The 26,054-nt window shown below is 33.2% G+C and overlaps 1 protein-coding gene across 4 annotated transcripts in view; it reads right to left on the bottom strand.

Annotated features, from left to right (window-relative positions):
* Positions 1-940: 940 nt before the first annotated feature.
* Positions 941-26,054, bottom strand: part of LOC114330018 (intersectin-1-like) — a 205,185-nt gene continuing 180,071 nt past the window's right edge. For 3 of the 4 annotated variants that reach the window (XM_050644297.1, XM_050644296.1, XM_050644299.1), the window contains 3 exons: positions 10,643-10,744; positions 7,147-7,371; positions 941-5,057 (listed from right to left, as the gene is read on the bottom strand). In XM_050644297.1, coding sequence (XP_050500254.1) covers positions 4,906-5,057; positions 7,147-7,371; positions 10,643-10,744 — 479 coding nt within the window. In that variant the 3' untranslated portion in view covers positions 941-4,905. Of the gene's footprint in view, positions 5,058-7,146; positions 7,372-10,642; positions 10,745-10,776; positions 10,849-26,054 lie in introns of all 4 variants that reach the window. The other variant, XM_050644298.1, reaches the window with a different exon arrangement.

Raw genomic sequence — 26,054 nt, 5'->3', positions numbered from 1 at the left:
TTACGACCGATAAAGCTTCGAAAAATAATTATTTTGCAATTTGCAATTTGCATTGTGCACTAATTTTACAATATCTTGAGTTCTAATTATCGGATTTAAGTTTAGTAAACGGTTATTTCTTCGTTTTTTATTATGGAACAAATTTTATTTGAAACATTTTTTTGTATCTTTTTTAGTTTATAAGCCAGAGCCTTATAAACAATTTATAAACAATTAAATTGTTTATAACAATTTTTTGACCACTCGGATCGAAATCCCCCCTCGAAATTCGTAATCAGCAGCCAAAAATCCATAAGAAACCGTTGAGTTTGTCCATCAGAAATGAAAATGACACGGTGACCTCTATTTGGCGCCTAGCCTAACACTTAAAAAATAAAATATAAATAAGTCTGGCAGGTAGACGGCATCACAAGACTGTATTAAAAGGAAACAGTAGCGATCAACAGGTAGCAAAAAGGCGTTCCAAGATCGCGGCTGTAATTTTGAATATTTTTTCGAGATATTTGGCACACGTATTCGTAATATAATAAAGAATGGCGGTACAGAGCCCAATTTGAAAAATCTATTAATATGTGGAAATTACTCTGTAATTAAATACAATATTAAAAAACGAAAATGTACCGCCATTAAGAAGAACAAAAAAATACACTTTCTTCAAATAAACTTTTTTATCCGATGCCTAGATTTTGTGTCATTTTGGAACTACTAAAACTTTTTATTTCATTAGTAGTTCCAAAATGACACAAAATCTAGACATCGGATAAAAAAGTTTATTTGAAGAAAGTGTATCTTTTTGTTCTTCTTAATGGCGGTAGAGGCTCGTTTTTTTAATATTGTATTTAATTAGAGTAATTTCCACATATTAATATATTTTTCAAATTATGCTCTGTGCCGCCATTCTTTATTATATTACGAATACGTGTGCCAAATATCTCGAAAAAATATTCAAAATTACAGCCGCAATCTTGGAACGCGTTTTCGTTACCTGTTCATCGCTACTGTTTCCTCTTAATAAAAGTACGTAAGTATATTACGTTATGACTGTAGAACTAAGTGTAACATAAAAAGTATGTAGAGAGTGGGTTACTTTGTATTATTTATTAGTAACTATTACTCTAAAAATGGTACAAGGGCAAGACTTTAGAGAGCAAAATTGAAAATATTGATAGTGTATAATCATTATAGTGTCACGGTTATAACTTTATTCTCTAAAAATATGTATATAAAGCAGGTTTTCATATTAAAGGTTTTCATATTAAACATGGACATAAAGCAGGAATGTCAGGTCAGCAATCAATTGGTTTAAAAATTTTAAGCTAACTTATGTAATAAAAGTAACCTAGTTTGTATAACAGCAAGTGCAAAGTGTTTATATGTTACAGTTCAAGTTAATTATCCAGTTGGAGTTGACTATTCCGAGTTCGAGTCAACTCAAACGGCTGGTTTTAGTAAAAGTTGATTTTAAGTATAAAATGAAGATTTTTATTCAACATTTTCTAGTAAGAGTAGATTCTAACTAGGAAAAGTATACTCTTCCCAATTCCATTTAGTAAGAGTTGATTCAAAAACACACCAAAAAAGCAAGTTCGATTCTACATTTACTAAATAGATTTAGGAATAGTCAATTCAAACTAATAGCACGGTATAAAGGGCGACAGTAGAACTACTCTCCGAAAAATTGGAAGTAAAATCTTTCAACGCGCATGGCGACCGCGCAATTTTCCCAGTCGCTAACCACCACTCTTGCATTGCTAGTCGCGTAGAAACGTACGGGTTTTAACAGGAAAAACCCCCATCCACCACTGGTGAATTACCAACTGCGTACTGCCGGTATTACTGCTTGAGATCAAAGTGCCGACATAGAATAGGTTTTACTGTCCCTCTTTATACTGTGCTAATAGTAAGAGTTGATTATGTTTCTCCCGGGATCTTCTTTCACTAACAAGGGTTAAAAAGAGTCTACTTCAACTAGTAAAAGTTGAATTTAATTTTTTAAATCAACTCTTACTGCTCGTTTTAGTTTGAGTTGACTCTAACTAGGAATAGTCAACTTTAACTAAGCACTAGCTTGAACTGTAACAGATATATTAAATAAAGTGTCCACTCATTATATAACATGTTTTCATAATACTAATAACAATGATGGAAAAAATAAAGAAATCAGCTGCGTAGTATTATCCCTAAAATGATAATGGTTTCACAATAAAATGCAGTTTATTTTGTAAAATTATAATTTTGTAAAACGATAAAAATTATTTCTGTGATATGATTCAAAATACTTGGATGGTCCTATAAGTAGTTAGCCTCTGCCCGATGGCGCCATTATCGCATGTTAAACCTACTATCGTGTAAAACATGATTGTAAACGGCCTTATGTCAAAATATCAGCCGAATCGGACTATTCTCCGTTTTAAACGTTAGAATCAGTATGGTTGTATATTGCAAGCGGGTTTGCCATTCTGTGAATTATCATAAATAAATTCTCCTTTAGTATCCTACAACAGTTAACAGCGATAATCCTCTACAAGTACCTGTTTAATACTACCTTTCACGGCCTCTGTCGTGAAGAGCGGCAACATTGTCAGAAAATTCTCATTTAGGTCGCATGGGGCTATCTTTGTATAGTCCTTTTCATGACCATTTTTCAGTGCGTAACAGTTTTTCGATTTCTCTCTAACGCATTAAATTGTATGTGACCGAAAAAAAGGCACGTCGGTGATTACAGACATTTATAACATTTCTTCTAGTTATTCTAGTTGTCGATAGATGGCGCCATAATCAAAAAAGAATTATTTATTAAATAAAATAATAATATTATCAATATAATCTGTACATAAATTCTGTGGCAAATAGACATGCTCTAATGCCATCCACTCTCATCACACACACACACACACACACACACACACACTCACACATAATCTGTACAATTTATAAGACTATACAAATCAAAGAAAATACCATTTTATAAATGCAATAGACACAATTGATTTGTTTTTATTCCAAATTGAAAATAAAATGTGACAACTGTCAGATTTAACTAAAATGTCATGTTAGAATAAATGTCATAAATGTGTCTTATCACGGACTTACCTTTTTATCTATAATTTGTGACGCACTGAAAAATGGTCATGAAAAGGAGAATACACTGAATAGCATGTTTGAAATACGCTATTGGGACCGTGCAAGTTCGGCAAAGCGACACCTATTTCTACGCTCTGCAACTTTATTCGCACTTTTAATTATATTTGCCAATTATATTAGTCCTGGTTACTGGATAATTGTCAAGGCCATGGGCCAAAAAAATAATAAGAAGAAAAAATAAGATTCAGGTTATGTTATTAAAACGTAAACAATGGACAGCCTAAGTCTGACGTCACAAATGTCACAAAATTGGGAGGAGCTTATATTGGCTCCAAACAATTTTGATTGTAACGTTAAATGGTCATAAGGAATTTTTCATTTATGTGCTTTGTGTGGCAAAATAAGACTTCATTTACGTATTTCGTTAAAGAAACGTGTTCATTAAGAGATTTTTATTCGTTTTTGCTCAGGTGGTTTTTATTCCTTAGTGATTAAAAATAAACATAACCTCAACACTGTTTACGTTCTAATCATTGCATTAAATTAACTCACCTGGGCCAAAACGAATAAAAATCTCTTAATTGGCACGTTTCTTTAACTAAATACCTAAATGAAATACCACGTAAACAATAAATTAAAAATTCCTTATGAGTGTTTAACATTATAAACAAAATTGTTTGGAGCCAAATATAAGCTCCTCCCAATTTTGTGACGTCAAGACTTAGGATGTCCATTGTATGTAGTAAATAAAATTAGTTATTAAAATGCAGTACTGCAAGCAAAATACAATTAATTAAATTTACCTTTATATAATACTTGCATATCATATCAATATTGTGGAGCAACATATAATTTTTCTTCTTCAATGACAGTAGATATGAAATGTACCTACGTCAATTTGACAATTTCAATTGACAATATGAATTATTTAAGAAAGTTGCAATATTTCTCCGCTGTTCGCGCACGATCGTTTCACGTATCCTTTCCAAGTACTTGCACACCGCGAATAGTAGTTTTGTTTTGACCGCGTGTTTAACCGGGCGTGTCTAGTGATTTTAGAAAAATGAAAAAATAGCAATATCGGTGGCTGACCCGACTTCTGTTTTTGGAAGGGAAAGACCGCAGCGAAATCAAAGAGCGCTTGGATGCTGTATTTGATAAGTCACGCCCAGGTGCCCCGAAAACGACTACCACTGAGGAGAACGTGAAAGAAATCCACGATCTCGTATTGACAGACGAAAACATCTCAAAACATTGCGTGGGATATACTCTACATGAAATTCTCACTCCGGACAATAAGCACAACTCTGATACCACTTCAGAGCAGTGTCTGAGGCTCTTTAAGCGTAGTCCAAAGGAGATTCTACGTTGTTTCATACTCGTCAACGAAACATGGTCCCATTGGTCTCCACCAGAGGCCTAGGAACAGTCGATACAATGGATTTCACCCATCGAACGTGCTTCTAAGAGGGCGAGGACTGTCAAACCTGCAGGAAAGGTGATGGCCACCATTTTCTGGGATTCACAAGGCATGACCTATATCAACTTCCTGGAAAAGGACAAAACAGTCACAGAGCTTTGCGTTGCCGCATTATTGGGCCGATTCGACGCCGAATTAAAAAACAGCCCAAATCTACTGAACAAATTAAAAGCAAAATAAATAAGAACAAAATGTCACGCTCGATTGTACACAAAACCACTATCAAGTTTAGTCAGATAATGCAGTTTTAGCTACAAAAAAGCCTCTATAATGTAATACTTAAGTGTTTTGTAATATATTCAGCAACTAACAGTTATATAACAAAAGGGCAATTAGTAAGACTAATAGTTATCAAATAAATGTAAATCTAGTTTCACTGTTATCTCTCCAGATTCAACTTGGTGCAGAATGAGCTTTTTGGTAATAGGGCCATTGTGATTTTGGGAATCCCTCAAAATCTCCTTTATTCTTAATTCAGCTCGTCCAAGAAAATCTAAAACAAGAGAGCGATATTGCTATGTTTATGGTTTAATTTATAAAATAACACATCAAATTGTTAAAACAGATTTCTATTATTTATATTTTTCACTTAAATTGTTAGCTGGCATGCAAGTAGAAGTTGGTATGGGTGGGTTTACGATGAACATAATAACGGAAAGCTTAAGATTGATTTTGTCAATTGCGTGTATACACAGGTTTTTATATAAAAATTATTTATTTTAAATAATTTTAATAAATTAATATTTTTGATCCATTCCGAAAAATATCATTTGTCAACATCATGAAAATAGGCATTTGTTTAGAAGATGATTTCGTCGAAGGAGTCAAATCTCTTTCGGTCGAGCCATTTTTTCAAGTATGAGAACAAGAAATGGTCACTCGGGAATAAATCTGGAGAATGGGCAGATGAGAGAGCAATTTTTAACCTAATTAATAGGTTTTTACAATGGACAATCTTTGCATTGTCCTGGTGGACAAGAACTTTTTTCTTGTCCAAATGCGGTCTATGTATAATATTCGTCATTGATTGTTTTTCCCTTTTGAAGGCAATGCGGATTATACCGCGTGCATCCCAAAAACGGTCGCTTTGACTTTATTGTCTGACAAACCCACATTTGCCTCCTTTGGCGCCGATGCACCCCGAGAAACCCACTGTTTTCAATGATGTTTAGTCCCCGGTGGCGTATTTAAGTTTCCGTGTTCATTTCAAGACCGGGTAGTTTTGAAATAGGCACGTAAACGGCGGAGCATATCTGCTTTCAAACACGTGTGCATTTCAAGACGTTTAATTTTGAAATTAGGGCTGGATGGATGAAGTGGAAGGAAGCGAGCGGTGTGTTGTGTGACAGAAAAGTTCCAATGAAGCTGAAAGGAAAATTCTATAAAACAGCCATAAGACCGGCTATGATGTACGGAAGTGAATGTTGGGCAGTGAAAAAGAAAGAGGAACAACGAATGCATGTGGCGGAAATGAGAATGCTTAGATGGATGAGTGGAGTGACAAAGAAGGATAAAATTAGAAATGAGTATATTAGGGGAAGTCTAGGTGTGGCACCAATTGATGCCAAAATGAGAGAGCATACGTTAAGATGGTTTGGTCATGTTCAACGTCGAGACGTTAATCACCCAATACGAAGAATAGCTGAAGTGCAGATTCCTGGAAGAAGTAGGAGAGGAAGACCAAAGAAGACCTGGGGGGAGACGATAAGGCAGGACATGTTGGTAAAGGGGATTAACATTGATATGACCCAAGACAGAATTGTGTGGAGAAATGCAATTAGGGAAGCCGACCCCGCATAGGGATAAGGCAAAGAGAATGATGATGACGTCGCTAAAAAAAGTTCTAAAAACAACTGTTTTTATATAAAAGCAGACTAACAATCTAAAAATTATAGGAATAACGCAGAAAACACAAAAAATTGCCGATATAATTAACCTATGAAATGCCAATAGTGTCAAAATTTCATAAATGTCAATAGTGTCAAAGTTCATAATTTAGTGGAGTAAACTTGCGCCTGCGGTTGGACCAATTACAAACAAGCATTACAGCGCGGTAAATTTGAATTGCTCCGCCTGGTTTAAAAACAGAGCATAATGATCGTGTACGGTGAGGTTTAGTTTGATTGCAGAACTATAATATTAAAACCGTGGACAATAAATTTCTACTTTCTCTTGTAATTTGGCTCTCATTTTTGGCATTAACTAACTTTCAATGCGTTAACAATATTAACAAATATGCACTGGCGTCAGTGTTTCACCAAAGGTGCGATTTAATGAATTGCTTCAAAACTATTTGTCACTGAGAAGTTTTATTTATTTAAGGCGTTCGTATAGATAAAATATCAAGTGTTAAATATGGTTGAATTGGTATTGAAGTGAGGATTCCAATAATGATACAATATACAGAGTGTGTTAAAAAACCTGAAATATCCAAATTGCAGAATAAGCGTAGGTATTCCGGTTTTTGTACAATAATTCGGACCCTCCACTTAAGGGACAATTAGACGTTTCCAGACTTATTTAGGATCAATACGATTGACTAAGTGTCATTTATTATTTATTCATTTCTTAAAAAAACTTACCATCTGGACTAAAATGGTTCTGTTTGTAAACGGTAACAATAAGACTTTCTTGGTTTAAGTTTCGTAACTGAAACTGCATACTATAATTCCAAACGAGCGAGGGTGTGTGGGGCAAGCCATTTTGAACTGAATTGCCATTATTGTAGGTTTCTCTAGCAACATCAGTTTCTTGTTCTTGTGTACCTAGAGCAACTTTGCAGTAGATATTTTCTGTGTGGTGTTTTCCTTAAAAATGGACAACAAAATTAAAGCTTTTTATTATATTCAAATGAAAATAGTAAATCATTAAATTGAATAAATTGTTCCTCAACTAGTTTGAATACGACCAGTATAGATTTCATCTTTACTTTTATAGTTTTAGCTATAATTGAAATATTAGTATTGGGTCGTCTGCATAACAGATTATTTTAAGTTGTTTTCCCCCATTTGGTATCGTTTTTTAGTTCTTACTTTTTTTATTATTTTATCCTGAATGATGCTGCACAATAGAGGACTCAGGGAATCCCCTGTCTTATTCCACTGGCAGCTTCAATTGAATCCGTTAGTTCTTCTTCTACGAGCCCTAACAACTATATGTTGGAACAAGCAGTTATTTGGCGAATAAAATGTCAATTTACCGAAATTCTTTTATTTAAATTTTTTAAAATATAAATATGAAATTAACAACATTTTTTATGATGTATGGAATTATTTCTACGGTTTAATTATATATTTTATGTTAAATATTATTGTTTAATAATCGAAAAACTACTGACAACTAAATATTGGAACATTTTAAATTTTCCTCGCGTTTTAGCGTGTCAGGGGCCTCGATTTTTGACCCTTCGCTTCGTTATCGAACGTATTCGCTACGTATACTAAACATTTACGAAGCGAATACGTTGGAAAACGAAGCGAAGGGTCAAAAATCGAGGCCCTGGCGAGAAACGAGTGAAGTTTTATAAGCTTGACGGAAAGAAGGCTTTGAAATCAAACATACGAGTAGCTAGTTTGTTGTCAACAATAATTATAATGGGTCATTTGAGTCTGTTAGTTTTATTATCAGTAAAATACAATAATGGCACGCGGAAAACCTACTGATCCAAAAATGCGAGAAATTATTAATCAGTACCACAAGGGGAAAACAAAGCGTGAAATTTCCAGTGAATTAACGGTAGTAACAACTACTGTGTTTAATATAATTAAGAAATATGGTGAAATTGCCAGTATTCATGTTCGCGGCAAAAGCTCAGGTCGTCCAGAAGCTGTTTCTCAAAGGAGTGTCAGACATTTAATCAGAATATGTAAGTCGGGAAGAAGAAATCGGGAAGAAGAGTCGGGAAGTCGAGAAGTAACTGCTAGGTGGAATAGAGAAACTGGGATGAATGTTTCCAGAGAATGCTGTCGCAAATATATCCACAAACGCGGTCTTATTTTTTATAAGGTATGTTTAATAGGTTCTTATTTGTGATATAAATTTTCTATTTTTTTATTTATTTGAATAGGCTAAAGAAAAACCATTGTTAACGTTGTGCCATTGTGACCAAACTTGACTGAGCAAGTTTGGTCCACGGTATGACAAAGTTATCTATAGCGACGAAAGCAAATTTGATGTCTGTGTGGGAGATTACCGAAAGCGAGTGATTAGGGAAAAGACAGAAGCATTCCATAAAGATTGTCTCAAAAAGACTGTAAAGTTTCCACAGGGTATCATGGTGTGGGGTTGCATGTCGGCCAAAGGGGTGGGAACATTACATTTTATTGAAGGCATAGTAAACGCAGCCAAATATCAAGATATCCTTGAACATTCGTTTTTACCAAGTGCGGCAACGTTATATCCATCTGGAGATTTTATCTTTCAACAGGACGGAGCCTCATGCCATACGGCTAAATCTACCAAAAAATGGATGGGAGAACATGACATTAAAGTTTTGTCACATCCTTCTAGTAGCCCGGATCTTAATCCAATAGAGACACTTTGGCACAAAATGAAACAACGCCTACGAAATAACCCTCAGCGTAGGTACTTTGCCACAACTTCAAGAAATCTGGGATAGTTTCACTCCTGAGTTTTGTGAAGGCCTAGTTGATACAATAGGTAATAGAGTTCAGGCTGTTATTCAAGCTAAGGGCGATGTTACGCCTTATTAATTTTAATTTTAATTTGTTAAAAACCGCTTGTTCCAATATTTAGTTGTCAGCATTTGTTGATTATCTAACAATTAATTAAATAGTAATCAACATAAAGTATATAATTAAATTGTAAAAATAATTCTTCACAAAAAAAGTTGTTAATTGCATATCTACAATTATTAAAAAAAATTAAATAAAAACATTTCGGTAAATTGGCATTTTATTTGTAAAATAACTACTTGCTCCAACATATAGTTGTTAGGGCTCGTACTTTTTCATTTATTTTATTGTTTTGCTAGATATTTTCGATCGTTTTGATCATTCTTAGAGGTATCTCTCTTTCGTACAATAAATGGATAACGTCCTTTAATTTTACCCTGTTGAATGCCTTCTTAAGGTCCACGAAACATAAATAGGCCGGTTTGTTGTATTCTAATGATTTCTCTTGCACTTGCCTCATTATAAATATTCTCGACCTAAAACCTTGTTGTTTTTCTGCTAGTATTATAATTTCATTCAGTTTATTTGTTATCGCTTTGGTTGTTAATTTTAGTGCTGTGTTTAATAAATTAATTCCTCTCTTTTGAAGAGGGGTATTAGGATCACAGGCGCCCATATCCATGGACAGGGGGAGCTTTTAGGGTGCTTTAAACTATATATTGTTATCCATAGTGTACAAAATGTAATGTGTCTTCACATCTGGCCCCCCCCTGAAAATTTTCATATGGGCGCCCATGATTAGGATGTTTTATCTCCATTCTTGTAGAATTATGTTTTGTTATATTATTTTTCGGATTAGTTTTAATCGTTTTTTGGTCAGATCTGGCCCTCCGTACCTTAGGAGTTCGTTCGGTATTCAGTCCTCTACTGGTGATTTTCTATTTTAGTTTCCTTTATGCATCCTTTACCTCTCCCTTCCCAAAGTTTATTTCTTAGTTTGTCGTTTCTGGTGTTGGTAGCTTACTATCGTAACCTTTAACAAATATGAATCGACAGTAGTCTGCTCATGTTTCCTTCTGAATGTGTTTCGTTTTTGAAAAGTATCTTGTAAAGTTAATTTTTATCATTGTGATCTGGAGCTAAAACAATCTAATCAGCTTCAGAACAGAATGCATAAAATATATGGTTATTGAATGAAGTAAAAGACAGACGTACTCTCAATCATTTATTGTAACTTCCGACGACCGGTTTCGCTCTCTATAGGTTGCAGAGCATCTGCAGGTCAACGATTACAAGTCACCAAATGATTCGGCTACAAGGAGCTACTTCCTGAGTATTCAATAACATCATATCTTGCACTTGAGCAAAATAAATAGAAGGAAGTTAGAAAAATTTTAAGAGATCTTTTTTATTACACTATAGTCATCAAATTGTATACTAGTACCTTTCTTGCGATTTAAACTACCTCGTTGTTCGTTTACTTTTTTAACAACTATTTCTTTGCCTTCGATTTTCCTTATAATCAACGAATTTCGAAAATGGGGAACTGAAACATTTTGTAAAATATTAAATACTTACCGATTGAAATAAACCTTTTTCCCTTTTGAACAAGAACAAGAAGGCGTCCGCAAGATGGCCCTAGATGAAGCTCTGCACAGATAAAATAACACGTAGCAGTTTCCCCATAGACACAAAACTCTGGGCAAATTAGGAAAAAACAAGGAAAAGTTATTTACTAGCTATTTTATTGCTGGAATCAAATCTTGCATATATTAGGAATATAGGTATGCAAAGTCTGCAGAAAGTGTGCTATTTTGTTTATAAACAAATTAGCGCTCCGAAATCCTCTAGTCTTCAATTATTGCTCTGTAACTTCGAAGATTTTAACTTTAAACCAAAAACACCCAAGTAAAAATTCACCGTATTTAATTCTGCACAGAAATATTTTCTTTCCGATTTCCTTCGACCAAAATTTTCCTCAAAAAATCCGGATTTTCCAAACAAAATCTTTAATTTTCAACCAATATTTTAGGGAAGTAATTATTTATCAATAATTAAATAGCTTGGTGACACAAAAGCTTTTTTGTAGTAGATTATATTTCCGGAAGCCGGCGACAATCTAACAAATAGTTTAGCAGCAATTAAATTAAGTATTCTTACTGGGAAATACGCCATTTTGTTTAATTTATTAATATTTTGTATTTTGACAACGACGTCCGATTTGGAAGTCGAAACGTTAATAAAATTATTTTTTCAAGTTAAATTGTGGCTTGTTTCCCAGTTAGAATAGTTAATTACAAAAATCCCACCAAGAAATAGCTTCAGAACAACAGCAATTAAATTGTTAATTAAAAATTTATGGTCGCAATAATAACCAAAATAATTATGATACACAAGAATAACTATGATTTTCGTATAAAAAGGCACTATACCTATCTAACGTACTTTACATAATTGGAATTGGACTATTTGAGCAGCCTCAGGAATGTCTCAGATTAAATTAAGTTAAGAAAACGGTATTGGAAAGGACGCCGCAGGACGCTTCTTTTAAAAGAAAAAAAGTTTAATTGCAAGGAGCCGTTTCTAAGATACAACTGGCCAAATTTTACCGGCATTTAATAGGATGGTAATCTTCGAACCATTACCTTTTTATTTCAGTGCTATTTCTACATACAAATTTTCATATCTTCAAAAAACTCATAACATATACTATTATAATAATAAAAACGATCGGTATTACAAATGAAAAATACCAAAATCCCAACCAAAAACTAGGTTGAAGAAAATAAAATTTCAAAGTTCAAAATATTTATTTTCCTAACTAGTGCGGAAAGTGACACTTTCCGCACGAGACTGCCGTTGACCCGAACGACGCGATAGCGGAGTTCGGGCAAGCAGTCGAGTGCGGGGAAGACACTTCCCGCACGAGTTAGGAACAATATTTTTTCTAGGGCCGTACGTTTGAAAAAAAGCCACAAAAATAGAGTCAATTCAATTTTTATTTAGGAGTGAAAATACACAAATTAATGTTTTGAAAAAGTTGTCAAAACCAAACTTTCAATATAATGGGTTACCACGACGACGATATTGGTTTCCATGGCGACAATTCAAACCATTGTAATTGTCTACTGATTTGACTTTTAAATATTATGTCAAAATAATTTTATTTCATCGAATTATTACGTTAATTTCATTAAAACATGAAAACAATAAGATACATTTAAAATAAATTAGTAAATAAAGTCTAATTATTAGCTTATTGCATTATTATAGTATATTATAATGACATATTAAAAGGTATTCTACTTTCCCGCACGGCGTGCGGGAATGTGTAACTTTCGGAAACGAAATGCGTGCGCGAAAGTGGTTGTTTTAGCATGGCCGTAGAAAAAATGTATTTTCGCGGCTTCCCATACAGCAATTTTCTTCATTTTTTTTTAATCCGAAATAACTCGAGTAGAGCCACCATCTTTGGCGTTTAGTAATGAGTTAGTTAGGTGCAGTGATGTGGGAGAGAGGGGATAGGACATAAGAGATGCTCGTGTGTTTATTAAATGAGACCACTTGATTTGACACTTTTGGGGAAGACAATATGGCGGCGGGCAGGTTTTTTATGTTATACGTGGAATATATGTTATTAATTAATTATTAAAATTATTAATTATATATATTGTTATGATCTGCTTTCTCTTACTTTAATTTGAATTAGTATTTATTTAACTAATTAGTCAATTGTCGCAAATCATACATAAAATTTAAGAAAAATCTCAGGGTGCCTTTTTATCATACAAAAAAAAATAACTAAATTATCTTAGGTTATACTTATCCTTTCTCGTGGTTTCAGTATCTCTTAGTTGATCCTTATCGGGATAAAATAGGAAAAGGAAATAAATAGAAATACCATAAATAAGCACATACAAATATCTTTTATTATCAAAAGCAATACTCTGCAAATTTATCAATTAAATCCTGTGGGCATAACTGTCCCAATGAAACTCTTACCACATAAATTTATTTTAATTTAACAAATATTTATCGGTTTGTTCTTGATAACATTGATAAAACAGACTAAACAAACAAATTTAGGTATTCGCAAAACTACTTATACTTCCTATTAAATTTTTGAAATATTGGAATCTTAGCTCATATGATTTTACTCAAAAAAAATTAACTTCTGAACATAAAGAAAATTTATCACATAAATTATTGATTGACCTTTTGATTCACATACAATAATGTCTCCTCTTGACCCAAACAGCTCTTCCTTGTTGATTATGTTAGGCTACCCATCAAAGCCCTCTCCGTTCTCAGCATCAATCCAACAGCATATCAGCAACTAATTCTCCAAAACACGAGCCAGGCCTCTTTTGACCAGTACTCGTTAAAAAAAACTCCAAAATTCTCTCCTCTCTTTCTCACAATAATATTCTCTCCCTTGGACTTTACAGAATCAAAGAGGTATTTCTTCTCAATTTGATCTATCTCTCGTTCCCCTTTTCAGCTACACTCTTCACTATCTAACAACCACTGGTACTTGCTTCTGAACTATTCACGAAAACTTTGACTGCTCTTCCGCGATGCCGGTCACATAATCTCCTTTTTCAAACTATCTGAACATTCCACCTTCTCTCATCCCCATTCCACTTTTTTCATTCGAAAAACCCATGCATCCTTCCAAACAATTACTTCTACTCATGATAATTACTTTTCGGGAATTCTACAAATTTACTTGGGGCTTAAACAAAGAGACTTAAAATTCCAACTTTCCCTACATTATTTTTCTAAATATAATAATTAGCTGTGGCTTTTGGCCTCGCACGTAACAAAGCAACCGTTTTAAAATTATCATCCCGAAACAAATTGTCTATTCATATCACTTTATTTACTAATGTCTTTAATTCTTCAGGGAAAACTCAAGGATAAACCCACTGCTTAAAAGCTAACTTCTAATAAATAGTTACAAATCAATATATAGGGTGTATCAAATTTATGTGCCCGCGTTATATTAAAAAAAAATAAAAATTTTATTCTATCTTTGATTGACAAAATGATACACAATAATATATTTATATAATATAATTTTATAATTATATACTTTATACAGAACAGAATATACTACCAAAGAGTTGTTCCGCCATATTGACTTCCCCAGTTAGTCCGTGAAAGCGATCCCATCTACTTCACCTCATGTCACATCCCCTCCCTCCCACATCACTGGTTAGGTGGCTCTACTCCGAGTTACTTCGGATTAAAAACAAATGTGCTCTATGGGAAGCCGAGAAAATAACATTGTTTTAACGTATACCGATTTTGAACTTTGAAATTCTATTTTCTTCAACCTAGTTTTTGATCGGGATTTTGGTATTTTTCACGCGTAATACCGATCGTTTTTATTATTATAATAATATATTATATTATAATAATATATTATATTTATTATAATAATATATTATATTATAATAATATATTATAATAATATAAGGTAATGTTTCGAAGATTACCATCTTATTTTTGATAATTTCGTCGCAAATCCTGGTGAAATTTGACCGGTTCTATCTCAGAAACCACTCCTCGCAATTCAACTTTATTTCTTTTAAAATAAGCGTCCTTTCCAATACCGTTTTCTAATGGTAAGTTTCACACTAAATGTGATTTAATCTGATAGTTACTGAGATATTCTATTTGTTTATAAGCCAAAAAAATGTTTATAGCGCAATTTCAATTCTGTAAAATACGTTAGATAGGTATAGTGTCTTTTTATGCGAAAATCATAGTTATTCTGGTGTATAATAATTATTTTGGTTATTATTGCGACCGTAAATTTTTAATTAACAATTTAATTGCTGCTAAACTATTTGTTACATTGTCGCCGGCTGCGGCTTCCGGAAATATCCACTACAAAAAAGCTTTTAAGTCACCAAGCTATTTAATTAATAATCAATAATTATTTCCCTAAAATATTAGTTGAAAATTAAAGATTTCTTTGAAAAAACCCAGATATTCCGAGGAAAATTTTCGTCGAAGGAAAACGGAAAAAAATATATCAGTACAGAATTAAATTACGGTGAATTTTTATATATGTGCTTTTGGTTTAAAGTTAAAATCTTCGGAGTTGCAGAGGGATAATTGAAAAAAAAAAGAAGATTTCAGAACGCTAATTTGTCTATAAACAAAATAGCACACTTTCTGCGGACTTTACATACCTATATTACTAATACCGGGTGGACCAAAAGTCAGTTAACCGTTTTGTATATTAATAAAAGCAAAAATAACTGAAGTAAACACTTTATGTTTAAAATGTAAACCACCTTCATCAATACATTTTTGGCAACGCTTATACACATTGGAACAAGTCTTTCTACAGACTTCCAAGTTGGCACGGAGAACTACAAATTGGCAAAAACTTTATCTTTAAGTACTCCCCACAAGGAAAAATCACAGGGCGTCAAATCTGGCGAACGCGCGGGCCATTCAATTGTGTGTCTTCTCCCTATCCAATCACTAAACTGGTCATTTAGAAACTCACGAACTTGCAATCCGTAATGAGGTGGTGCACCGTCTTGCTGAAAATATCGAATACCTTGTAACTGTGGATTATTTGCAAGGCCCTTCAAAGAGCATGATATATTTTCTTGGAGACGCCGTAAAACTTGCGCGTGACTTTTTTTGATAGTGTTAACTGACTTTTGGTCCTCCCGGTATATGCAATCTTAAGATTCTATTCTATCAATAAAATAGTTGGTAAATAACTTTTCCCACATTATGGTCTTTTTTCGATAATCTGCCCAGACTACAAAAGCTGTTTTTATTAATGAGTAAATACAGATTTTTAATATAGGTACATTTTGAAAAAAGTGCACTAGCTTATAAATACCTGAATAATTTTTATTATCGTTCATGGATAAGGGGCAAAAGAGAAAACACAATATCTTCTTTTATTTTTATTTCGGAAATTTACAATCTACTACAAATTTTTGTTTATTGTCTCATTTCTGCATAGGTAGGTACATTTATAGGATACTAATCCGTAAATACAAAATCAATAGGTACAAGTAAATGGTTCGAATATTAATGGTTTAATAAATCTATGATTTGCATATAAAATTCATTTTATCTCAGAAAAAACAATTTCAAATTGGTTAATACAGGAAGACTGTTGTGGAAGACACTTAAGTTTAAATTTTGACACAAGTTTTGTTCAGTTGGTGCTTACGGACAATTTAAATCATATGATAAATAATACTACAGTGTTGTGATTGTTTCTTATTTCAATCTAACTGTACCAGAATTGACTTACCACGCAATTAAAAGGATGATAGGTACAAATGAAGCAACTTTGCCATCATTAAATACTGTAATATATGGGATTAAACCACAATTATAATAAAAATTACATTTTACGTTTATTTTTGCACGATTGATCATTTTTGACTGTTTACCGTGACAGATTTTACGTCAGTAGGTGACATTTACTAGCAACTCGACGGTAAGTAATCCAACTCGACGGTAAGTACTCCAACACGACGGTAAGTAATTCACTTACCGTCGAGTTAAAAAATCTCTTAATTTTAATTTATTTTTTGAAAGAATAAAGAAAACTAACTAATTATTTATTAATATTGAAACTTATGGTACAATTTGTTAAATTATTTAATGAAATCCCACTTGTTTGGTCTGTGGTTTCACTTCTAACAGAAACTCCTGCAGAATCGCATACATTAGTAGTATTACTAGTATTGCACAATATTTTTCGGTAAAATCTATTTTATTTTGAAGAGAATCTTCTACACAGCTTTCTGCCACTGTCGATGAACGCCAACCTCCATGACGCTTTAATCCGAGGACATCAACACCTTTATTAGCCAAAAGCGTTGCTGATGTCCTCCTGAACGAATGGCCAGTATAGTTCTCGGGATTAGGCAAATTTAAGAATTTGGCAATTTGAGAAGGCCAGCCCCCGATTGTCCCTTTCCCTATTACTTGAGCACAACATTTTCCTTTGGCGTATCTTAAGAACAAATGATTTGATTTTACTTGTAATGGATGAAGTTTTATATACTTTTGGTAGGTATTTTGATAACGGATTTTGGATTTTTCGGGAATAATTTCGGAACACCCTTCTTCCTAAGCCCGTTCAATTTCTTCAAATTCACTTTCGCTCATATTTTAATTTATAATAATCAAAATTGTACTTAAAATTATTGACAACTAAAAAAAACTCAATTCTCCATTGTTGTTATGCACCCTAGTTACTACCTAACAACCAAAGTATCTATCTTGATAAAATGAATGAAACTAGTCAATATGACGAAAATGTTTAATTTTATAATTTATAATGGTATCAATCGTGCAAAAAACGTTATAAGCATGTCGAACGTTAAGGGTAACCGATCTCAAACAATTGTCTTCGATCGGTATAAAACCCTTACCGTTCTCCATACTTAATATACTATTTTAAATGCAAACATAAAATGCATAGACGTTTTCACAGCGAAGGGCACCAGGCTGTGGAACCCACACAATCAACTAATGTGTGAATATTTTGAGTAATATTAAAATAAGAGATATTAAACTAAAAAATAATACATTGTCATTTGTAAGATTCTATGAGTTCGGCTAACTTAAGATATCCAGAAACACTTGTCAGGTGTTCTTTTGACAGTCATGTACTTCGTTTTTGTTTCGTTTATTTTAAGCTCTCTTTTTCATGCTTCAGGATCAACTTCCTTTAATATTTCCATTAGTCGTTGCTTGCTACTACTAATGATAGCTACACCGTCTGCATTTGCAGTCATTTGTACTATTTTGGTATTAATGTGGCTGGTTACATTGGTTTTTTGTGATGACTGCCTCAAGAACTAGATTGAATAGCATGGTTGCTACAGAATAGTCTACGATCACACTAAAAGCCAACAAAAATTTTAATTTTCTTGTTTTAACTCATCCCATCTTCGTTTTAGATACTTTGAAATGTCACGGTTTAAAAGAAAACTAGAGGAGCAATTCTTTATACCTCTATTCTTCTTCTTCAGGTGCCGTGTCCGTATTCAGACGTTGGCCGTCATCATGTTTACAAGTTCCTGAAACCTCTCTCTATCGGCTGCTGCGCGAAACAATTCTTCTACCGTGGAACCACACCATTATCTAATATTAAGCAACGACGAAAGTTTCTTTCGACCAATTCATCTCTTTCCCTCCACTTTTCCTTGTATTATAAGGCGAAGTAGATGGTATTTAGGCTCTCTAATTATATGGCCGAAGTATTCTGTTTTTCTCCTCTTTATGATGTTTATGAGCAGACGTTCTGAATTCATCATTTGGAGAACATTTTCATTGGAAGTGTGCGAAAACCACGATATCTTTAGAATTCGTCGATAACACCACAATTCGAATGCTTCTAATTTATTATTTAGCATTGTGGTTTTTAACGTCCATGTCCATAACGTCCATACCTCTATACAGTAGCCCAAATTAGAAACGAGGGTTCTGGGTGCGCAGTGGCAACATTTGAAAAGTGGGGAAAACTTAATTCTCTTTGCATTCACAGAGTAGTTACATTTATATAATTTGCCGGCTTAAATTCCTCGGCAGAATGCAGTAGGATCTGGTTACACACAATAAAAGAGGAAATCAATAAAAAGAAAATACCACTATTAGTAAGTCAATACCACGTAGGTATATGTAGGATATATATTTTGTTTTAAAATGACATACAGACAAAATCAGAGTTTGGTGTTAATACTGAGAGTAAACTAAATGTAAGACCAAATACTTACCATGTCGAGATAGTAGTATATGGTCGGGATCATGAGGTAGTTTTCCTGGGTTTTCCCTCATGATTTACTATGCGATCACTAACAGGAAAATTTTGATGTAATCATTAAATGTAGTTGTCTTTTTAAAGACAAATCACATGCTATGATGATTTTTCTTACAGATAGTCTTAAATTAAAGTTGATTTCATGTAATGGAATTAACTATCTTTCAATAAAGTCGTCCCAGGTACGTCACTCAAAGATATTGGCAATATCCTTTTAAACTCATATACTTTAAAATATATAATATATTTATGTGTAAATTGTCAATTTAAATGAGTGAGATAATATTAAATTCTGGGAGTTTTTTTACCAAGCAACAAAAACGAAATTTGTTTAATTTATTAATGTTTTGTAATTTGTGAACAATTTCCGAAGTGGAAATCTAAACGTCAAATAAACTTAAATTTAAAGTAAAATTGTGGCTTATTCCCAACAAAAATAGTAAATTACATTAAGATGACACAATAAAATAGCTTCAGAACAATATTAAACTTATTTTAGTTCAGTAAAAAAATTTTGGTAAAGTCGATTCGCTAATCTGAGACACAATTGTCTAGTGACGTTGGTAATTTTTTTGGGAAGTTTGGTTGCTAGACGTGACTGGAAATTACTACACAACCAAATATACCTGCTCATGGCCAATATTATTATACTGAATTCGCTCTACCGAGATTCACTTTCACACATTCGGAATAGGAAACATACAACACAAAAATCCCTACCTCATTTCCACTATTGAAATAGGTCCAGATGCGGTCGTTGCATATGCGGTCAAGGTAATTATCGTTGCAAATGCGGTCAATCCAAAATATTTTGGCAGGTAACGTTGCACTTGCGATCAGATATTTTACTTAAAAGCTAGAAATGTAAGAAGGTCGTAAATTAGTAACCACCCGAGTTATTAGCAGGCCCGGTCGACCCTATTGAAATATTTTATTCCGCTTATCTATATTTCGAACAATAGGTAATGAAAACAGTAATGACTAAACCACAATAATCCCCTCATTACGGATTTTTGGAAAGTTTGTATTTGCCTAATTAAAAAGGTTGGCGGAGCATATTAAAACAAATGCATATTATTTGTATATTAATAACAACAATATATTAATAATAACAGTAACAACTTTTAATAATGGAAAATTTTGAAGTGATTGAAACCACCAAGGGAAAACCTTCTGCTCTTCACGCTGGATATCAGCATCGAAAATATAGGAAGAATAAGGAAGATGTTGTAACTTGGGTATGTGTAAAAGAACGTCACCACAACTGTAAAGGGAGGATGAAGACAAAACTGACGGAACTACTCGAAGTCAACCAACACACTTGTGGTGTCCCCGATGTAGCTCTCTTAGAAGTAAAAAAGGCTACGTACATTTCAAAAAAGAGAGCTCGAGAAGAAGACACTCCAACCCCAGACATTTACAGGAAAGAGTTCGAAAAACTATTTACAAAAGGACTCGATTTTGTAAGTAAAATTCCTGTGTATGCCTCACGTAAGTCTACACTTTGTCGTTCAAGACATTTACAAACTGGTGTCGGACCAGAATCAGCGTCGTCTATTGAAATAGATATCCCACTGGAAATGTTGACATTAGAAGATGGTCAGAGTATTTTGTGTTTTGACGACACTGAAGAAGGAGAAAGAATTTTATGTTTTTCGACTTCGAAAGCAAAAGAAACGTTAGCAACAAAAACAGATTTTTTTGTCGACGGTACATTTAAGAGCTCCTCCAAACAGTTTACACAAATATATACCATGCATGTTGATATGGACAGCACTGACGACTGAAAAAATGAAAACTTATAGAAGGCTGTTTACAATACTGACAAAAAAACTAGGCGGATGGAAACCAACAACAGTGACGCTTGATTTTGAAGATGCTGTTATTCAAGCTCTCAACACTGTTTTCCCAGATGTTAGACTGCATGGATGCAACTACCATTTTAATCAGTCGCTTTGGAGGAATATTCAGTCGATCGGACTGACAACACAATACATGACCGACGATAACGTTAGACTTCATTTAAGAATGTGTTCTGCATTGGCATACTTACCTTTGGAGCAAATAGAAGACGGGTGGCTAATTATTCAATCTGATTCTCCGGAAGATGAAAATTTGACAAAATTTTATGATTACTTCGTTAACGAATGGCTAGAAGATCCAGTGATTAGCATGAATATGTGGAACTGCCATGGCCTCCGACACCGAACAAATAATACCGTGAAGGATGGAACAACCGGTTAAACAGAATGTTAAAGAACCTCATCCAAACATATACATTCTCATAAAAAATTTAAGAAAAGGAGCAGAATATTTCGATTTCATATTAATGAGAATGGACTTAAACCTAGAAAATAAGAAACGAAAGAAAATGTATATTCAACTGGATAATAGGATAAATAGTGCAACAGAACTATTGCAGCGCTCTTGTGATATAAAATCATTTTTGGTGTCCGTGGCAAATATTCAAAAATTTCACTAAAAAAAACATTAAAATAAAAAAAAAAAGACGAAAAAAAACAAAGATAAAAAACAGAAAAAATAGATAAAGAAAGCTAAAAAAGATAAAAAAACAAAAAAAATTAAACATGCCTATGATTCATCATAGCCAGTCCTAAGCCTGGACAAAATGTGAAGGATTTTTTTAAATGTTTGTACTTAACTAATACACAATGAATATAAAGACATGAAAGCATCTTAGGGAAGGAACTCCTATTTTTAAAATTTAAATACTTTTTAACATTTGACACAAACAGTAAGGTAGCCAATTTATATAGAAATAATCAACAATTCGCTAATATTTTATTTATGTGACACTAAGGTTAATTAAATCAACTATCTTCATTTTTTTTAATTAGTGCACATAATCTCACTAAACTCTCAAAAGAAGAAAGTTTTTTTATATCAAAATACTTTTTGCCTTAATAAAATTATTAGTAAGCATTTTCTCCTCTTATCAACGTCTATGATAAATATTATTTAAATCTTACAAAAATTTGGTTATAGAATTATTCATGTGATAGTGGTAGAAAAAGGTAAAAATATGATTTGTTTATTAGGCAATGACCGCACATGCAACGATAAAATCAACATATTTTTGTATGACCGCAAATGCAACGATAATAGCCGTGATCGCAAATGCTACGACCGCATCTGCAACTACACCACACTATTAACTGCTAAAATCAACTTAATCTTTCATTAAAAAAAGAAGAATTATTAGAAATAGTGGGAGTGTCTACTAATCTCATAAATTTTGTGTGAAGTTTATTTCTACAAAATATTTTTATTTTGTACAATAAATAATTTTGTCATTTGTTATCAATACATTATAATGGTGTAAATTATTAATTATTGATTGGAGTAAGGTTTATGATATTTTTATGTCTGTTTACTATTAATAATATTGGCTATGAGCAGGTGCGTTGGTTGTGTAGTAATTTCCAGTCACTTCTGACAACTGAACTTCCCAAAAAAGAAATTACTAACGTCAGTGTCAAAGTGAATCTCGATAGAGCGAATTCAGTATAATTGTAAACAGACATAAATAAATGGCCTCATATCAAATGCGGACATGTGTCATTCCAGAAAAATTGAGATAAATGGGTTTTTTTATAGAATGTAAATCTCATTTCCTATAGTTTTAGTTGATTTGTTGATTTCGCAGTCATGTGATCACAATACAGCATTATCATTGGGCTGTTGGGGAGATGTCCTTTTTTTAAATAAACCTTCATCACAGGAGTCCGTTTTTGAAACAAACATTATTCAACTGTGAAGCTAAAAATAACGTATTTGCGTCCGTATTTGAAGGAAACTATTATAACCGTTGAAAAGAACAGGAAAAATTCTATAAGAAACCACTACTAACTAAATTTTTATTCCTTTTACACATGTCCGTCTTTGATATGAGACCACTCAAATAACATAAACCTTACGCCGATCAATAATTATTTATTTACAACATTATAATGTATTGATAACAAATGAGAAAATTATTTAATGTACAAATTAAAAATATTTTGAAGAAATAAATTCCACAAAATTTTATGACTTTAGTATACACTCCCACTATTTCCAAAAATTTTTCTTTTTTAATGACAGATTAAGTTGATTTGAGCAGTTAATAATGTGAGGTAGGAATTTTTGTGTTGTAGGTTTCCTACTCTGAATTTGTCAAAATGAATCTCGGCTGAGCGAATAGGGCTTTCCAACGATCGTCATTTGTTTCGAGCTTCTGTCATATGTTGCATAATCTGTATATACTACTAATATACACGGATTATACGACATATGACAGAAGCTCGAAATAAATGAGAAGCGTTGAAAAGCCCTATTCAGTATAACATCAGTTTCTACATTTTAACATTCCTTCAAATGACTTACGAAGCAGTTCTTATACATCCTATTTTCTATCAGTATTTATATCATTTATAAAAAAAAGTTAGTACCTTACATTTAAACCATTTACTTATACGGTTGTTGCAGCAAATTGTAAATTTAAAAAAGTCGATTACTTTTTTTAGTTGGTCTGAAATATAGATATGATATATGTGTAAAAATTAAAATTATTTTTACCGTCAACAAGATTATATCATTTGTCAACTTCATCAATATCTTCTAACAGTTAAGCATGTTTTACTTTCTACATGATTGCCTTTAGTTCCAAAAATGGAATAATTATAAATATTTACTCATTAATAAAATTGGAAAAAAATGTACCAAAAATAAGTTAACAATAAAAACTAATAAGAATCGTTAATTACAAAACACTCCATGACCAACTCGTGTTAATATAACTTCAACATCAATTATTTCAACTTTGTAGTGATATGACAATAGTTGATAAAATTTTGACTAAATATGGATATTTGCATTATACAATGCTAGTCAAAAGTCCCCTCGTATCTTTTGAACGGTTATACTCATAATAGTGAAATTTGGAGAGAGGAAATAGAGGTACGTAGACTTTTCAAATAGTCATAACAGGTGACGTAATAGTGACAGATGACGTTACAGAGCCACTGTGACCAATACTTTTAAATGGAACCTTCTGGCAAGTCATATCCATAGACATAATAAAGGATAGACCAGGCATACTGAGCAAAATAGTGAACGCGCGGGCAGTCGATAGGTGGTCTATCTATCTCTTTTAACCAAGCGATCCCGCGCATGTGACAGACGAAGATGGCTAAGGCTAGACCACTCAAAGTGAATATTGGCCAATGACATCCTTGATATCGGCGTGACACCTCGATGCCTTACCGGTCCATACCTTATTTAGTCTATTTTTATTATGTCTATGGTAATATCTCGTTTGAAAGGTATTGAAAATACCTATTTAAAGATACTAATTTTGCTTGTATAGTATAATATACAGGGTGTCCCAAAAGTAGTGGAACGGTCGAATATTTCGCGAACTAAACATCGGATCGAAAAACTGAAAAATACATGTTCAATCATTTTCAAAAATCTATCCAATGACACCAACACCAACCCCACTACACCCCCTGGAGGTGGGGTGGGGGGTAACTTTACAATCTCAAATAGAAACCCCCAGTTTTTCTTGCAGATTTTAATTTGTTACATAAAAGTAAGCAACTTTTATTCAAGACATTTTTTCGAACTGTGGATAGATGGCGCTATAATTGGGAAAAACGATTTATCCTGATACCATACGTAAATTATAGAAACGGTCTAATATCTCACGAAATACACTTCCAAATGAGAAACTAAAAAACAGATTTTTAATCTTTTTCGAAAACCTATCGAATAACACCAAACATGACCCTCCAACCCACCCCCTGAATGTGGGGTGGGGGGTAACTTTAAAATCTTAAATAGCAACTTCCACTTTTTATTACAGATTCGGATCCGTCATGAAAAATTAAGTAACATTTATTCGAAACATTTTTTAGAATTGTTAATAGATGGCGCTTTGATTGGAAAAATTCGATTTATTAGCGCCATCTATCAGAAATTTTAAAAAATGTTTCGAATAATTGTTGCTTAATTTTTTATGACGAATCCGAATCTGCAATAAAAAGTGGGGGTTGCTATTTAAGATTTTAAAGTTACCCCCACCCCACATTCAGGGGGTGGGTTGGAGGGTCATGTTTGGTGTTATTCGATAGGTTTTCAAAAAAGATTAAAAATCGGTTTTTTGGTTTCTCATTTGGAAGTGTATTTCGTGAGATATTAGACCGTTTCTATAATTTACCTATGGTATCAGGATAAATCGTTTTTCCCCCAATTATAGCGCCATCTATCCACAGTTCGAAAAAACGTCTTGAATAAAAGTTGCCTACTTTTACGTAACGAATCCAAATTTGCAAGAAAGACTGGGGGTTTCCATTTAAGATTTTAAAGTTAGCCCCCCCCCCCACCACCAGGGGGTGTAGTGGGGATTGGTGTTTGGTGTCATTGTATAGATTTTTGAAAATGATTGAACACGTATTTTTCAGTTTTTCGATCCGATGTTTAGTTCGCGAAATATTCGACCGTTCCACTACTTTTGGGACACTCTATATATTTTAAATAAATATAAAATTGTAGTCTCGCATTTAATTAATAAAGCATAAAATGTCCGCTTATGGTTATTTGTCAAAAAAGTTGACGTTGGCGTAAAAACAACTAGAGAATTGAAAAACGTAATCTTTTTGATAAATACCTTAGGCGGGCATTTGAATCTTTATTAATTGAAACGAATCTACAATTTTATATTTATTTAATTTATTCATCAAAATCAACTTAAACCCAAACAAAATTAGTATGTGAATAGGTATTTTCAATACCTCTCAAACGAGATATCACTTGCCATAAGGTCCTATTTAAAATTATCGGCCAGTGGCCCTAGGACGTCATCTATGACTATTACGTCATCTTACGCGTCATCTAGCCTAGACTAGAGAACTAGTTGTTAAGCCTACGTCTGTTTATTACCTCCCTCCAATTTTCAGTATTATGGGGGGGGGGGGGAGGCTATTGACTAGCAGTGTATATATTTTAGTAACATGACATAAATTGCTAGCTCAGT

Source organism: Diabrotica virgifera, chromosome 2 (assembly GCF_917563875.1).
Source record: "Diabrotica virgifera virgifera chromosome 2, PGI_DIABVI_V3a".
Classification (NCBI taxonomy): Eukaryota; Metazoa; Arthropoda; class Insecta; order Coleoptera; family Chrysomelidae; genus Diabrotica; species Diabrotica virgifera.
Note: the sequence above shows the minus strand (reverse complement) of the source record. Positions and strands in the feature narration are given on the sequence as shown.